Source organism: Pecten maximus, chromosome 18 (assembly GCF_902652985.1).
Source record: "Pecten maximus chromosome 18, xPecMax1.1, whole genome shotgun sequence".
Classification (NCBI taxonomy): Eukaryota; Metazoa; Mollusca; class Bivalvia; order Pectinida; family Pectinidae; genus Pecten; species Pecten maximus.
Genome location: NC_047032.1, coordinates 3782733 through 3802122, shown reverse-complemented (window position 1 = coordinate 3802122; position 19390 = coordinate 3782733). Strand labels below are relative to the sequence as shown.

The 19390-nt window shown below is 39.6% G+C and overlaps 1 protein-coding gene across 1 annotated transcript in view; it reads left to right on the top strand.

Annotated features, from left to right (window-relative positions):
* LOC117316957 (1-phosphatidylinositol 3-phosphate 5-kinase-like) overlaps positions 1-19390 on the top strand; it is a 122310-nt gene that overhangs the window by 47433 nt on the left and 55487 nt on the right. Inside the window, exons 20-24 of the mRNA XM_033871735.1 lie at positions 2873-3001; positions 3408-3508; positions 7069-7140; positions 11999-12185; positions 16211-16389. Coding sequence (XP_033727626.1) covers positions 2873-3001; positions 3408-3508; positions 7069-7140; positions 11999-12185; positions 16211-16389 — 668 coding nt within the window. The remainder of the gene's footprint in view (positions 1-2872; positions 3002-3407; positions 3509-7068; positions 7141-11998; positions 12186-16210; positions 16390-19390) is intronic.

Below are 19390 nucleotides of genomic sequence, written 5' to 3'. Positions count from 1 at the left end.
AGATATTGATGCTAGTTTGTGTGAATCATTTTAAAAAAATGATTGGATTTTAAAAGATACTTAGTATTTATAGTTTTTTAAAAAAAAATCAAATAGACTAAACCTAGTACGCTGTCTTAGCCCATATTCTCAATTTAAATCCACGTGATATTGCAAATTAATTAGGCCTAGATTTAGATCTAGATTTTATTTCACATGCATAGATTGGAATAAAACTATTATTTTATAAATTTAGTGTAAATATATAACACATGTTGCTTGTAATTGTATAGGATAAAACACACTTGAAACGTACGAGGGTATGTTTTGGATTCGACTACAATTAGCCTATGTACGATAACTTGTAAATCCTGCTATTGAGCTTGAAATTTTCGCTGTCATCTTAAATTCGCCCTATCATCAAAGGGCGAAAATGGCGAAAATTAAACGGGGGCAAAAATTATTTGATTTTCATGGATTTGGTCTAAACTATCATGCAAGTGGAGGCAATAATATAAAAAACATATATCTAGTGTGAATTAGCTTCTCAACACCATAATGATTGTCTTTCACAATTACCATATATACAGTATGGAGTATACAATGTCTGACATTGTTATCTCAAATGACAGTACTAGTTAGAAAGGCTATTATTTAGCCATTGATCGTAACTTAGTGTATAGGTATGTAGCGGGACTGGACTGGGTCGATCATCGGTGACCAGGTAGCTCAATTGGTAGAGCATCCGGCTAGTGTTCGGAGGTCCCGGGTTCGAATCCCGGTCCGGCCGCTATATTTTCTCCTCTCCTGTTACAAAATTGGCGCCCAACTAAAATACCCACGGTGGTGGTATAAGGGTCTCGTGTGTCTTCGAGGGCGAAGACTTGGAAAAAAGGAGGGAGGTGTGTAGCGGGACTGGACTGGGTCGATCATCGGTGACCAGGTAGCTCAATTGGTAGAGCATCTGGCTAGTGTTCGGAGGTCCCGGGTTCGAATCCCAGTCTGGCCGCTACATTTTTCTCCTCTCCTGTTACAGGTATACAGTTCTATATCTTGACCAGTCTGCCTTATTCACTGCCCAAAGTTTACCATATTTATTTATTCAGTCGTTGGATTTCCAAACTAAGTTTTTTGGGATTATCTCCAGGAATTTGTTTCAATTTCACATAACTATCTCCTGTTTGTGTATAGAATGCATTACTTGGGCATTTATATCCTATTGTAATATATTATAAGTTCCTCACATTTTCTGTTAATAATTTGTAATCGTTGCTATTGTTACTATTTTGAGATGGCTGCCATCAGGTGACCATGCAATCATTGCCTGCAAATTAGTAACCTTAAGCTGTTTGTTCAATGTTTGTTTGTTTCAAAGCATGCTGGCTGACGTTCGTTTCTGTAGTTTTTTAGCTCACCTGCCCGAAGGGCAAGTGAGCTTATGCCATGGTGCGGCGTCCGTCGCCGTCCGTCCGTCCGGCCGTCCGGCGTCAACTTTTTCATTTAAACAACTTCTTCTCAATAACCAAGAGGCCCAGGAACTTCATATTGGGCCTGTAGCATACTGGGGTGAAGGGCTACCAAGTTTGTTCAAATAATTGACCTTGACCTTCATTCAAGGTCACATGGGTCAAATAGGCTATAATCTTCAAACGACTTCTTCTCAATAACCAAGAGGCCAAGGGACTTGATATTGAGCCTGTAGCTTGCTGGGGTGAAGGACTACCAAGTTTGTTCAAATAAATGACCTTGATCTTCATTCAAGGTCACACTGGTCAAATAGGCTAAAATTTTCAAACGACTTCTTCTCAATAACCAAGAGGCCCAGGAACTTGATATTGGGCCTGTAGCATGCTTGGGTGAAGGGCTACAAAGTTTGTTCAAATAAATGACCTTGACCTTCATTCAAGGTCACATGGGTCAAATAGGCTATAATCTTCAAACGACTTCTTCTCAATAACCAAGAGGCCAAGGGACTTGATATTGAGCCTGTAGCTTGCTGGGGTGAAGGACTACCAAGTTTGTTCAAATAAATGACCTTGACCTTCATTCAAGGTCACACTGGTCAAATAGGCTAAAATTTTCAAACGACTTCTTCTCAATAACCAAGAGGCCCAGGGACTTGATATTGGGCCTGTAGCATGCTGGGGTGAAGGGCTACAAAGTTTGTTCAAATAAATGACGTTGACCTTCATTCAAGGTCACATGGGTCAAATAGGCTATAATCTTCAAACAACTTCTTCTCAATAACCAAGAGACCAAGGGACTTGATATTGGGCCTGTAGCATGCTACGGTAAAGGGCTACAAAGTTTGTTCAAATAAATGACGTTGACTTTCATTCAAGGTCACATGGGTCAAATAGGCTATATTCTTCAAACAACTTCTTCTCAATAACCAAGAGGCCCAGGGACTTGGTATTGGGTCTGTAGCATGCTTGGGTGAAGGGCTACCAAGTTTGTTCAAATGAATTGCCTTGATATCCACTGAAGGTCATATTGGTCAAATAGGCTATATTCTTCAAATGACTTCTTCTTAATAACCAAGAGGCCCAGGGACTTGATATTGGGCCTGTAGCATGCTGGGGTGAAGGGCTACAAAGTTTGTTCAAATGAATGACCCTTGACCTACATTTAAGGTCACAGGGGTGAAATCGGCTTAAATCTGTAAACAATAATTTTGCGATAGCCAAAAGCCTCCTAGACCAGATATTAGGCCAATAAAATGCTGGAATGAAGGACTAGAAAATTTATTAATATGAATAAACCTAGCTTACTATGATAATCAGCATAGTATCTGTAGAAATGACCTCAATCAACTTCAAAGTTGCTGTAGAGCCAGGTGAGCGATACAGGCCCATTGGGCCTCTTGTTTTATATCAGTCCGTGTTTGTTTCAGAGCATGCTGGCTGACTTTCGGGCTAGGGGAGGAAGGATTGTCCTCAAGTCTACAGGGCCTAAAGACCAGAGTAACAGGACTGGTCAACAAACCACACGCTCGTCTTTCTCAGGGAAAAAAGACAGACGGGTGGGTTATTATAGGAAGAAATGACAAAAATGATGAATTTAGTTCATATGATTTTATTGTTCGTAAAAGAAGCTGTTAAAATGCTGTATATAATATCTACAAAGTGTGAGTCCCCGATCAGATTTATGTTATAGATGAGGGGATCGGGGTAGATATAAAATGTATGTGAGCCCCTGGACAGATTTATGTTATAGATGAGGGGGTCGGGGTAGATATAAAATGTATGTGAGCCCCTGGACAGATTTATGTTATAGATGAGGGGGTCGGGGTAGATATAAAATGTATGTGACCCCCTGGATAGATTTATGTTATAGATGAGGGGGTTGGGGTGGATATCAAATGTATGTGACCTGGCTCCACTCACTTTGACTGCCATGTAGGTTTCTGTTGTTAATTACTGTTTTAGAGGGACTGTCTAGACTTCCACCGACACCAGCGATTGGCTGTTCTACTCAGTAGCCACTCGGAGAAATCTGCCAACCATCCATTCCCTTGTCTTCCTCCACAGTAAGTATACAGTCTGTCTGACAGAGTTACCTCCACAGTAAGTATACAGTCTGTCTGTCTGACAGAGTTACCTCCACAGTAAGTATACAGTCTGTCAGAGTTACCTCCACAGTAAGTATACAGTCTGACAGAGTTACCTCCACAGTAAGTATACAGTCTGTCTGACAGAGTTACCTCCACAGTAAGTATACAGTCTGTCTGACAGAGTTACCTCCACAGTAAGTATACAGTCTGTCTGACAGAGTTACCTCCACAGTAAGTATACAGTCTGTCTGACAGAGTTACCTCCACAGTAAGTATACAGTCTGACAGAGTTACCTCCACAGTAAGTATACAGTCTGACAGAGTTACCTCCACAGTAAGTATACAGTCTGACAGAGTTACCTCCACAGTAAGTATACAGTCTGACAGAGTTACCTCCACAGTAAGTATACAGTCTGACAGAGTTACCTCCACAGTAAGTATACAGTCTGACAGAGTTACCTCCACAGTAAGTATACAGTCTGTCTGACAGAGTTACCTCCACAGTAAGTATACAGTCTGACAGAGTTACCTCCACAGTAAGTATACAGTCTGACAGAGTTACCTCCACAGTAAGTATACAGTCTGTCTGACAGAGTTACCTCCACAGTAAGTATACAGTCTGTCTGACAGAGTTACCTCCACAGTAAGTATACAGTCTGTCTGACAGAGTTACCTCCACAGTAAGTATACAGTCTGACAGAGTTACCTCCACAGTAAGTATACAGTCTGTCTGACAGAGTTACCTCCACAGTAAGTATACGGTCTGACAGAGTTACCTCCACAGTAAGTATACAGTCTGTCTGACAGAGTTACCTCCACAGTAAGTATACAGTCTGACAGAGTTACCTCCACAGTAAGTATACAGTCTGACAGAGTTACCTCCACAGTAAGTATACAGTCTGACAGAGTTACCTCCACAGTAAGTATACAGTCTGACAGAGTTACCTCCACAGTAAGTATACAGTCTGACAGAGTTACCTCCACAGTAAGTATACAGTCTGACAGAGTTACCTCCACAGTAAGTATACAGTCTGACAGAGTTACCTCCACAGTAAGTATACAGTCTGACAGAGTTACCTCCACAGTAAGTATACAGTCTGACAGAGTTACCTCCACAGTAAGTATACAGTCTGACAGAGTTACCTCCACAGTAAGTATACAGTCTGACAGAGTTACCTCCACAGTAAGTATACAGTCTGACAGAGTTACCTCCACAGTAAGTATACAGTCTGACAGAGTTACCTCCACAGTAAGTATACAGTCTGACAGAGTTACCTCCACAGTAAGTATACAGTCTGTCTGACAGAGTTACCTCCACAGTAAGTATACAGTCTGTCTGACAGAGTTACCTCCACAGTAAGTATACAGTCTGACAGAGTTACCTCCACAGTAAGTATACAGTCTGTCTGACAGAGTTACCTCCACAGTAAGTATACAGTCTGACAGAGTTACCTCCACAGTAAGTATACAGTCTGACAGAGTTACCTCCACAGTAAGTATACAGTCTGTCTGACAGAGTTACCTCCACAGTAAGTATACGGTCTGACAGAGTTACCTCCACAGTAAGTATACAGTCTGTCTGACAGAGTTACCTCCACAGTAAGTATACAGTCTGACAGAGTTACCTCCACAGTAAGTATACAGTCTGACAGAGTTACCTCCACAGTAAGTATACAGTCTGTCTGACAGAGTTACCTCCACAGTAAGTATACAGTCTGACAGAGTTACCTCCACAGTAAGTATACAGTCTGACAGAGTTACCTCCACAGTGAGTATACAGTCTGACAGAGTTACCTCCACAGTAAGTATACAGTCTGACAGAGTTACCTCCACAGTAAGTATACAGTCTGTCTGACAGAGTTACCTCCACAGTAAGTATACAGTCTGACAGAGTTACCTCCACAGTAAGTATACAGTCTGACAGAGTTACCTCCACAGTAAGTATACAGTCTGACAGAGTTACCTCCACAGTAAGTATACAGTCTGACAGAGTTACCTCCACAGTAAGTATACAGTCTGACAGAGTTACCTCCACAGTAAGTATACAGTCTGACAGAGTTACCTCCACAGTAAGTATACAGTCTGTCTGACAGAGTTACCTCCACAGTAAGTATACAGTCTGACAGAGTTACCTCCACAGTAAGTATACAGCCTGTCTGACAGAGTTACTTCCACAGTAAGTATACAGTCTGACAGAGTTACCTCCACAGTAAGTATACAGTCTGACAGAGTTACCTCCACAGTAAGTATACAGTCTGACAGAGTTACCTCCACAGTAAGTATACAGTCTGTCTGACAGAGTTACCTCCACAGTAAGTATACAGTCTGACAGAGTTACCTCCACAGTAAGTATACAGTCTGACAGAGTTACCTCCACAGTAAGTATACAGTCTGACAGAGTTACCTCCACAGTAAGTATACAGTCTGACAGAGTTACCTCCACAGTAAGTATACAGTCTGACAGAGTTACCTCCACAGTAAGTATACGGTCTGACAGAGTTACCTCCACAGTAAGTATACAGTCTGTCTGACAGAGTTACCTCCACAGTAAGTATACAGTCTGTCTGACAGAGTTACCTCCACAGTAAGTATACAGCCTGTCTGACAGAGTTACCTCCACAGTAAGTATACAGTCTGACAGAGTTACCTCCACAGTAAGTATACAGTCTGACAGAGTTACCTCCACAGTAAGTATACAGTCTGACAGAGTTACCTCCACAGTAAGTATACAGTCTGTCTGACAGAGTTACCTCCACAGTAAGTATACAGTCTGACAGAGTTACCTCCACAGTAAGTATACAGTCTGACAGAGTTACCTCCACAGTAAGTATACAGTCTGACAGAGTTACCTCCACAGTAAGTATACAGTCTGTCTGACAGAGTTACCTCCACAGTAAGTATACAGTCTGTCTGACAGAGTTACCTCCACAGTAAGTATACAGTCTGTCTGACAGAGTTACCTCCACAGTAAGTATACAGTCTGTCTGACAGAGTTACCTCCACAGTAAGTATACAGTCTGTCTGACAGAGTTACCTCCACAGTAAGTATACAGTCTGACAGAGTTACCTCCACAGTAAGTATACAGTCTGACAGAGTTACCTCCACAGTAAGTATACAGCCTGTCTGACAGAGTTACCTCCACAGTAAGTATACAGTCTGACAGAGTTACCTCCACAGTAAGTATACAGCCTGTCTGACAGAGTTACCTCCACAGTAAGTATACAGTCTGTCTGACAGAGTAGCTTTGTTTACAGACTCTAATTTATGTCAGGTTCATATAAAAGCAGTTGTTGTGGTGCTTTTCAACAAACTAAACAACAAATTCCTGGAAAATACACAATTTGACCTGAAAAATAAACTACAGTCCTAATCTGTACAGATACATTTTAATTCAGTACAGAACAAGAACTCCGGTACGTTCGGAGGATCTGCTACGTTTTCATAAGTCAATCACAACATCACAATCTATACAGCATTATTGTGAACCAATCATATTGTCTGACTCCATCTAAACGATTATATGTTTCTTTTCAAGGATTGTTACCATGGAGTTTTATGGTAACCAGGATATTACACTCGGTGGATTTCTGGAGAAGTTTTGCTTCAGGTATGTACAGCACAAACATCTAATTAGTCATTATACAGCCCTCAGATATATAACTACCAAACATCTAATTAGTCATTATACAGCCCTCAGATATATAACTACCAAACATCTAATTAGTCATTATACAGCCCTCAGATATATAACTACCAAACAAACATCTAATTAGTCATTATACAGCCCTCAGATATATAACTACCAAACATCTAATTAGTCATTATACAGCCCTCAGATATATAACTACCAAACATCTAATTAGTCATTATACAGCCCTCAGATATATAACTACCAAACATCTAATTAGTCATTATACAGCCCTCAGATATATAACTACCAAACAATCATCTAATTAGTCATTATACAGCCCCCAGATATATAACTACCAAACGTCTAATTAGTCATTATACAGCCCCAGATATATAACTACCAAACGTCTAATTAGTCATTATACAGCCCTCAGATATATAACTACCAAACATCTAATTAGTCATTATACAGCCCTCAGATATATAACTACCAAACATCTAATTAGTCATTATACAGCCCTCAGATATATAACTACCAAACAAACATCTAATTAGTCATTATACAGCCCCCAGATATATAACTACCAAACATCTAATTAGTCATTATACAGCCCTCAGATATATAACTACCAAACATCTAATTAGTCATTATACAGCCCTTAGATATATAACTACCAAACATCTAATTAGTCATTATACAGCCCTCAGATATATAACTACCAAACAAACATCTAATTAGTCATTATACAGCCCTCAGATATATAACTACCAAACAAACATCTAATTAGTCATTATACAGCCCTCAGATATATAACTACCAAACATCTAATTAGTCATTATACAGCCTTCAGATATATAACTACCAAACAAACATCTAATTAGTCATTATACAGCCCTCAGATATATAACTACCAAACATCGAATTAGTCATTATACAGCCCTCAGATATATAACTACCAAACAAACATCTAATTAGTCATTATACAGCCCTCAGATATATAACTACCAAACATCTAATTAGTCATTATACAGCCCCCAGATATATAACTACCAAACAAACATCTAATTAGTCATTATACAGCCCTCAGATATATAACTACCAAACATCTAATTAGTCATTATACAGCCCTCAGATATATAACTACCAAACGTCTAATTAGTCATTATACAGCCCCCAGATATATAACTACCAAACGTCTAATTAGTCATTATACAGCCCTCAGATATATAACTACCAAACATCTAATTAGTCATTATACAGCCCTCAGATATATAACTACCAAACATCTAATTAGTCATTATACAGCCCTCAGATGTATAACTACCAAACGTCTAATTAGTCATTATACAGCCCTCAGATGTATAACTACCAAACGTCTAATTAGTCATTATACAGCCCTCAGATATATAACTACCAAACATCTAATTAGTCATTATACAGCCCTCAGATATATAACTACCAAACATCTAATTAGTCATTATACAGCCCTCAGATATATAACTACCAAACAAACATCTAATTAGTCATTATACAGCCCTCAGATATATAACTACCAAACATCTAATTAGTCATTATACAGCCCCCAGATATATAACTACCAAACATCTAATTAGTCATTATACAGCCCTCAGATATATAACTACCAAACAAACATCTAATTAGTCATTATACAGCCCTCAGATATATAACTACCAAACATCTAATTAGTCATTATACAGCCCCCAGATATATAACTACCAAACGTCTAATTAGTCATTATACAGCCCTCAGATATATAACTACCAAACATCTAATTAGTCATTATACAGCCCTCAGATATATAACTACCAAACATCTAATTAGTCATTATACAGCCCTCAGATATATAACTACCAAACATCTAATTAGTCATTATACAGCCCTCAGATATATAACTACCAAACATCTAATTAGTCATTATACAGCCCTCAGATATATAACTACCAAACGTCTAATTAGTCATTATACAGCCCTCAGATGTATAACTACCAAACGTCTAATTAGTCATTATACAGCCCTCAGATATATAACTACCAAACATCTAATTAGTCATTATACAGCCCTCAGATATATAACTACCAAACATCTAATTAGTCATTATACAGCCCTCAGATATATAACTACCAAACAAACATCTAATTAGTCATTATACAGCCCTCAGATATATAACTACCAAACATCTAATTAGTCATTATACAGCCCCCAGATATATAACTACCAAACATCTAATTAGTCATTATACAGCCCTCAGATATATAACTACCAAACAAACATCTAATTAGTCATTATACAGCCCCCAGATATATAACTACCAAACATCTAATTAGTCATTATACAGCCCTCAGATATATAACTACCAAACAAACATCTAATTAGTCATTATACAGCCCTCAGATATATAACTACCAAACATCTAATTAGTCATTATACAGCCTTCAGATATATAACTACCAAACAAACATCTAATTAGTCATTATACAGCCCTCAGATATATAACTACCAAACATCGAATTAGTCATTATACAGCCCTCAGATATATAACTACCAAACAAACATCTAATTTGTCATTATACAGCCCTCAGATATATAACTACCAAACATCTAATTAGTCATTATACCGCCCTCAGATATATAACTAGCAAACAAACATCTAATTAGTCATTATACAGCCCTCATATATATAACTACCAAACAAACATCTAATTAGTCATTATACAGCCCTCAGATATATAACTACCAAACATCTAATTAGTCATTATACAGCCCTCAGATATATAACTACCAAACATCTAATTAGTCATTATACAGCCCTCAGATATATAACTACCAAACATCTAATTAGTCATTATACAGCCCTCAGATATATAACTACCAAACAAACATCTAATTAGTCATTATACAGCCCCCAGATATATAACTACCAAACAAACATCTAATTAGTCATTATACAGCCCTCAGATATATAACTACCAAACATCTAATTAGTCATTATACAGCCCCCAGATATATAACTACCAAACATCTAATAAGTCATTATACAGCCCTCCGATATATAACTACCAAACATCTAATTAGTCATTATACACCCCTCAGATATATAACTACCACACAAACATCTAATTAGTCATTATACAGCCCTCATATATATAACTACCAAACAAACATCTAATTAGTCATTATACAGCCCTCAGATATATAACTACCAAACATCTAATTAGTCATTATACAGCCCTCAGATATATAACTACCAAACATCTAATTAGTCATTATACAGCCCTCAGATATATAACTACCAAACATCTAATTAGTCATTATACAGCCCTCAGATATATAACTACCAAACAAACATCTAATTAGTCATTATACAGCCCCCAGATATATAACTACCAAACAAACATCTAATTAGTCATTATACAGCCCTCAGATATATAACTACCAAACATCTAATTAGTCATTATACAGCCCCCAGATATATAACTACCAAACATCTAATAAGTCATTATACAGCCCTCCGATATATAACTACCAAACATCTAATTAGTCATTATACACCCCTCAGATATATAACTACCACACAAACATCTAATTAGTCATTATACAGCCCTCAGATATATAACTACCAAACATCTAATTAGTCATTATACAGCCCTCAGATATATAACTACCAAACATCTAATTAGTCATTATACAGCCCTCAGATATATAACTACCAAACATCTAATTAGTCATTATACAGCCCTCAGATATATAATTACCAAACAAACATCTAATTAGTCATTATACAGCCCTCAGATATATAACTACCACACAAACATCTAATTAGTCATTATACAGCCCTCAGATATATAACTACCAAACATCTAATTAGTCATTATACAGCCCTCAGATATATAACTACCAAACATCTAATTAGTCATTATACAGCCCTCAGATATATAACTACCACACAAACATCTAATTAGTCATTATACAGCCCTCAGATATATAACTACCAAACATCTAATTAGTCATTATACAGCCCTCAGATATATAACTACCAAACATCTAATTAGTCATTATACAGCCCTCAGATATATAACTACCAAACATCTAATTAGTCATTATACAGCCCCCAGATATATAACTACCAAACATCTAATAAGTCATTATACAGCCCTCCGATATATAACTACCAAACATCTAATTAGTCATTATACAGCCCTCAGATATATAACTACCACACAAACATCTAATTAGTCATTATACAGCCCTCAGATATATAACTACCAAACATCTAATTAGTCATTATACAGCCCTCAGATATATAACTACCAAACATCTAATTAGTCATTATACAGCCCTCAGATATATAACTACCAAACATCTAATTAGTCATTATACAGCCCTCAGATATATAACTACCAAACATCTAATTAGTCATGATACAGCCCCCAGATATATAACTACCAAACAAACATCTAATTAGTCATTATACAGCCCTCAGATATATAACTACCAAACATCTAATTAGTCATTATACAGCCCCCAGATATATAACTACCAAACAAACATCTAATTAGTCATTATACAGCCCTCAGATATATAACTACCAAACATCTAATTAGTCATTATACAGCCCCCAGATATATAACTACCAAACAAACATCTAATTAGTCATTATACAGCCCTCAGATATATAACTACCAAACATCTAATTAGTCATTATACAGCCCCAGATTACATTAATTTCATAACAAGGTACTAATTTAAAAGTGTAAGAATTTAGTCTCAAGAGTCGTGTAATTTTAAGTGATAGATGTGATTTTGATGTTTTTAGAGAGTCGTACTCGCTGCAGCCCTACACATGTCCTTCGGAGGCATGTGACATTCCCATGTTGGACCATGTACGCAGAATCGTACACAACAATGGTGCCATCTATATTTCTCTGCGGAAGTTGAAGAACTGCGTTCCTGGAGGAGAGAGCGCCATTATGATGTGGAACTGGTGCAGGAAATGTAGACAGGTATAATATTCTGTCAACAGTCTCACAGACAGTTAAAATCATGTGACTATGCACAGTATCAGTGATGACATCAGATAAGTAAGTCTGCTTATTAGTTATCGTTAGCACAAACAAATACCTGTGTATGATAAATGTAATTAACTCGCCTGTATGCTCATTTTGTAAAGCAAATATAGAATCAATAATCCACTTGTTTTGGGAATGTACTCTTGTTACAAAATTTTGGCAAGAATTCACCACATGGGTAGAAAACAAAACCGGGAAAACTCTGAGTTTGAATAATTCAGATGTTGATCCTTGGGAAAACGGACAAGGAAATAAACAACGTAAACTTAATTATTGTTTTAGCAAAATTACACAATTAAATCATATACAAGCAAAAGTATAAAAACCATCTGCCTGCTCTATTTATATTCAAAATGGAACTAGAAAAACATTACAAAATTGAACAGTACATTCATAGGAAAAATATGACTGTCCAAAAATTTGAAAAAAGATGGGTTGATATGAAAGCACTTATAACGTTACAAATCAAAAAAAGGTTACTTCTAGAACTCTACTACTGTTAAAGTACGAGTCTGTGCGTGTATGAAAGAAGTCTTTATGTATGTCTTTTTTTGTATATCTACATGTATAAAAAAATTTCTTCTGAATTAATATGGCAATATCCTTACCTGAAGTATGCCACAAATAGCTATAGCATCACAATACAAAAAAAAATATATATATATATAATATAAAAGAGCATGTTCTATCAGCCACACTACACAATGAGATCATATGAAATCATGATGAACACATTCATTTTATGCGACACTCTAATAAATTGCAAGATTTAATGTATTATGACGAAACAGCATCTGAGGTATACTTCATGTATCAATAAGCGAATTTTTATTAAGCATATGAAAAAATGTAATTGCTGCAATTAAATATATACCAATATTATGTTTTGCTACATGTATGCATATGTAAGGAAGAAAAAAAAAAAAAAAGGTTGCTTATTAGTCTTTATAAGCTCACCGGTTATAAGTAACCCAGATCTAGAGCTAATGCTGTCACCCCGGCGTCCGCATTGGCGTCCCACCCCAAAACTTTAAAGTTTTTGGAGTAAGTTTTTGGAAAGCTTATAAGTCCAAAAGTATACACCTCATGCCCTTCTAATTTGGTTTATACATTCATTAGAGGTCTAGGACTGATGTTAAGGCAATAAAATGCAGAAAAGAATTGCGATTTTTTCGCATTTTACCTCGTTGTGCACTTAACTTTTTTGCACCAAAACTAACTTTAAAGTTTTTGGGGTAAGTCCAAAAGTATACACCTATCACCCTTCTAATTTGGTTTATACATTCATCAGAATGTGGCAAATCATGCAGAAAAAAATTGGCATTTTGGCATTTTATTATTTAGTGGACTTACTTTTTTTGACACAAAAACTCATTTTAAAGATTTTGGGGGTTACTTTTGAAAAGCTTTTAAGTCCACACCCTTCTTATTATACCTCCGCAACGAAGTTAGGGGGGTATACTGGAATCAGGTTGTCCGTCTGTCTGTAGACACATTTTGTCCGGACAACTCCTCCTAAACCAATGGGCCGATTCCAATGAAACTTCACAGACATATAAATGATCATGTGTAGATGTGCATGCCACTTTCTTTTTCTCAAAATTATGGTTGCTATGGCAACTGGTCACTATAAACAGGTTTTCTGATAAGAACCATAACTTTAATTTTGTCCGGACAACTCCTCCTAAACTGAAGGGCCAATTTCAATGAAACTTCACACAAATATAGAGGACCATGTGTAGATGTGCATGCTACCTTCTTTATCTCAAAATTAAGGTTGCTATGGCAACTGGTCACTATAAACAGGTTTTCTGATAAGAACCATAACTTTAATTTTGTCCGGACAACTCCTCCTAAACCAAATGGCCGATTTTAATGAAACTTCACACAAATATAGAGGACCATGTGCAAATCTACATCTCACTTTCTTTTTCTCAAAATTATGGTTGCTATGGCAACTGGTCACAATATAACTGGGTTATCTTTGTTGGCCTCTAATTAACAGTTCCAATTCACTGTTGACTTGATTGTGTAGATTGCAAGGGTATTAGTCAGCCATCCTGGCGACAGTTCGACTTTGGTTTATACATTCATTAGAGGTCTAGGAGCGATATTATGTGACATACAATTTCAAAATGACATGCTTATACATACATAAAGAATGAATGCATAGTGTGATTGCTGTCGCCGGTGAGCTTTCGCAATCATTGGTTGCACTTGTGTTTTCTCCCAGTTCGTTCGTCCATCCAACTGTCTGTCTGTCAGTCCGTCCACTCCATTTTCTGCACTCAGCTATGCTTCAGGGTATGTTCAGCTTGGTGAAAGTTGGTATGTAGCTTCCGCTAGAGTGACTACAGATTAAGTTCGAGTTTCAGGGTTTTCTGGTCAAAGTCAAGGTCACTGGAGCCTGTAGGGGAAGGTCAAGGTCACTGGAGCCTTTAGGGGAAGGTCAAGGTCACTGAAGCCTGTAGGGGAAGGTCAAGGTCACTGGAGCCTGTAGGGGAAGGTCAAGGTCACTTGAGCCTGTAGGGGAAGGTCAAGGTCACTGGAGCCTGTAGGGGAAGGTCAAGGTCACTGGAGCCTGTAGGGGACATGTATTGCTATAGGTCAAGGTCACTGGAGCCTGTAGGGGACATGTATTGCTATAGGTTAAGGTCACTGGAGCCTGTAGGGGACATGTATTGTTATAGGTCAAGGTCACTGGAGCCTGTAGGGGACATGTATTGCTATAGCTATACCCAGAATGCTGGTTTATCATAACTACATGATTTTGCTGTATATAAGTATAATCTTAAATGAAGTGATAACAGAAGTTGCGTAAAACAACCACTGTTCCTTAAGTAGCTAAAAGTGTTCTCGGCCATGTTTGTTTTTTGTTAAGATAATGCTTCAAGTTATATATTATAATGAGATACATTCATTTGTTGATGTTGATGTTGATGGTAATGTTGATGTTGATGTTGATGTTGATGGTGATGTTGATGTTGATGTTGATGGTAATGTTGATGTTGATGTTGATGGTGATGTTGATTGTTGATTTTGATGTTGATGTTGATGATGATGATGATGTTGATGGTGATGTTTATGTTAATGTTGACGGTGATTGTTGATTTTGATTGTGATGTTGATGGTAATGTTGATGTTGATGTTGATATTGATGGTAATGTTGATGTTGATGTTGATATTGATGTTGATGTTTATGTTGATGTTTATGTTGATGTTGATGTTTATGGTAATGTTGATGGTGATGTTTATGTTGATGTCGATGTTGATGTTGATGTTTATGTTGATGTTGATGTTTATGGTAATGTTGATGTTGATGTTGATGTTGATGTTTATGGTGATTTTGAGGTTAATGTTGATTGTTGATTTTGATGTTGATGTTTATAGTGATGATGATGTTGATGGTGATGTTTATGTTAATGTTGACGGTGATTGTTGATTTTGATTGTGATGTTGATGGTAATGTTGATGTTGATGTTGATATTGATGGTAATGTTGATGTTGATGTTGATATTGATATTGATGTTGATGTTGATGTTTATGTTGATGTTTATGTTGATGTTGATGTTTATGGTAATGTTGATGGTGATGTTTATGTTGATGTCGATGTTGATGTTGATGTTTATGTTGATGTTGATGTTTATGGTAATGTTGATGTTGATGTTGATGTTGATGGTAATGTTGATGTTGATGTTGATATTGATGATGATGTTGATGTTGATGTTTATGTTGATGTTGATGTTTATGTTGATGTTGATGTTTATGGTAATGTTGATGGTGATGTTTATGTTGATGTCGATGTTGATGTTGATGTTGATGTTGATGATGATGTTGATTTTGATGTTGATGTTGATGTTGGTGTTGATGGTGATGTTTATCTTGATGGTGATGGTGATTTTGATGTTGATGTTGATGTTGATTTTGATTTTGAGTAAATCTTTCGATGACCCTTGCAGGCCACTCCCTTGATGCCTATGAGTCAGGACACGTGGAATATTTCCTTTGCTAAGTATCTGGAGCTCCATTTCTATGGTAACAGTTTCATGCGACGAGTGAAGTCTGAGACTTGTACACATTCCTTACACCAGACGTTCAGCCAGTACTTTGGACACAAAAATATTGTCGCGACTTTCAAGTAAGTACGAGTCAGGTTAATTACTTAGTAATACTTACTCATAAATGTAAACTTTATAATTTTACAGTACAACAATAGTAAAACAAGTTACCACTGTGCCACCCAACCACCCCATACCTAGGTGAAAGCCAAGTGTGTTACCACTATGCCACTCGACCACCCCACACCTAGGTGAAAGACAAGTGTGTTACCACTGTGCCACCCGACCACCCCATACCTAGGTGAAAGCCAAGTGTGTTACCACTATGCCACCCGACCACCCCACGCCTAGGTGAAAGGCGAGTGTGTTACCACTGTGCCACCCGACCACCCCACGCCTAGGTGAAAAACAAGTATGTTACCACTGTGTCACCCGACCATCCCACGACTAGGTGAAAGACAAGTGTGTTACCACTGTGTCACCTGACCAATCCTCGCCTAGGTGAAAGACAAGTATGTTACCACTGTGTCACCTGACCAATCCTCGCCTAGGTGAAAGACAAGTGTGTTACCACTGTGTCACCCGACCACCCCACACCTAGGTGAAAGCCAAGTGTGTTACCACTATGCCACTCGACCACCCCATACCTAGGTGAAAGACAAGTGTGTTACCACTGTGTCACCTGACCAATCCTCGCCTAGGTGAAAGCCAAGTGTGTTACCACTATGCCACCCGACCAATCCTCGCCTAGGTGAAAGCCAAGTGTGTTACCACTGTGTCACCTGACCAATCCTCGCCTAGGTGAAAGCCAAGTGTGTTACCACTATGCCACCCGACCACCCCATACCTAGGTGAAAGCCAAGTGTGTTACCACTATGCCACTCGACCACCCCATACCTAGGTGAAAGACAAGTGTGTTACCACTCCGCCACCCGACCACCCCACGCCTAGGTGAAAGGCGAGTGTGTTACCACTGTGCCACCCGACTACCCCACACCTAGGTGAAAGCCAAGTGTGTTACCACTATGCCACCCGACCACCCCACGCCTAGGTGAATAACAAGTGTTACCACTATGCCACCCGACCACCCCACACCTAGGTGAAAGGCGAGTGTGTTACCACTGTGTCACCCGACCACCCCACACCTAGGTGAAAGCCAAGTGTGTTACCACTATGCCACCCGACCACCCCACGCCTAGGTGAATAACAAGTGTTACCACTCCGCCACCCGACCACCCCACACCTAGGTGAAAGGCGAGTGTGTTACCACTGTGCCACCCGACCACCCCACGCCTAAGTGAAAGACAAGTGTGTTACCACTGTGCCACCCGACCACCCCACACCTAGGTGAAAGACAAGTGTGTTACCACTGTGCCACCCGACCACCCCACACCTAGGTGAAAGCCAAGTGTGTTACCACTGTGCCACCTGACCACACTACGCCTAGGTGAAAGCCAAGTGTGTTACCACTATGCCACCCGACCACCCCACACCTAGGTGAAAGCCAAGTGTGTTACCACTACGCCACCCGACCACCCCACACCTAGGTGAAAGCCAAGTGTGTTACCACTGTGCCACCCGACCACCCCACACCTAGGTGAAAAACAAGCTTAAAGTGTTACCACTATGCCACCCGACCACCCCACTCCTAGGTGAAAGACAAGTGTGTTACCACTACGCCACCCGACCACACTACGCCTAGGTGAAAGACAAGTGTGTTACCACTACGCCACCCGACCACCCCAGGCCTAGGTGAAAGACAAGTGTGTTACCACTATGCTACCCGACCAACCCACGCCTAGGTGAAAGGCGAGTGTGTTACCACTGTGCCACCCGACCACCCCAGGCCTAGGTGAAAGCCAAGTGTGTTACCACTGTGCCACCCGACCACCCCACACCTAGGTGAAAACCAAGTGCATTACCACTGTGCCACCCGACCACCCCACACCTAGGTGAAAACCAAGTGCATTACCACTATGCCACCCGACCACCCCAGGCCTAGGTGAAAGACAAGTGTGTTACCACTGTGCCACCCGACCACCCCACGCCTAGGTGAAAGACAAGTATGTTACCACTGTGCCACCCAACCACCCCACGCCTAGGTGAAAGACAAGTATGTTACCACTGTGCCACCCAACCAATTCTCGCCTAGGTGAAAGCCAAGTGTGTTACCACTGTGCCACCTGACCAATCCTCGCCTAGGTGAAAGGCGAGTGTGTTACCACTGTGCCACCCGACCACCCCACACCTAGGTGAAAGGCGAGTGTGTTACCACTGTGCCACCCGACCACCCCACACCTAGGTGAAAGCCAAGTATGTTACCACTGTGCCACCTGACCAATCCTCGCCTAGGTGAAAGACAAGTGTGTTCCCACTGTGCCACTCGACCACCCCACGCCTAGGTGAAAGCCAAGTGTGTTACCACTATGCTACCCGACCAACCCACGCCTAGGTGAAAGGCGAGTGTGTTACCACTGTGCCACCCGACCACCCCAGGCCTAGGTGAAAGCCAAGTGTGTTACCACTGTGCCACCTGACCAATCCTCGCCTAGGTGAAAGACAAGTGTGTTCCCACTGTGCCACTCGACCACCCCACGCCTAGGTGAAAAACAAGTGTGTTACCAATGTGCCACCCGACCACCCCACACCTAGGTGTAAGCCAAGTGTGTTACCACTACGCCATCCGACCACCCCAGGCCTAGGTGAAAGCCAAGTGTGTTACCACTATGCCACCCGACCACCCCACGCCTAGGTGAAAGACAAGTGTGTTACCACTATGCCATCCGACCACCCCACGCCTAGGTGAAAGCCAAGTGTGTTACCACTATGCCACCCGACCACCCCACGCCTAGGTGAAAGACAAGTATGTTACCACTGTGCCACCCGACCACTGTGTTCCATGTGCTACCGAGTTACACAATAATTTGGACCTGATAAGAAATCAACATTGCCAACAGCCATCTAGTATTAGCTAATTACCTGGCCCGAAAATGAATGTTGAGACCGGACTTCGTTTCCAGGTTATATCTTGAAGCATTTGAGATCCCCACCCCATAACAATATATAGCATTGTTAGACATC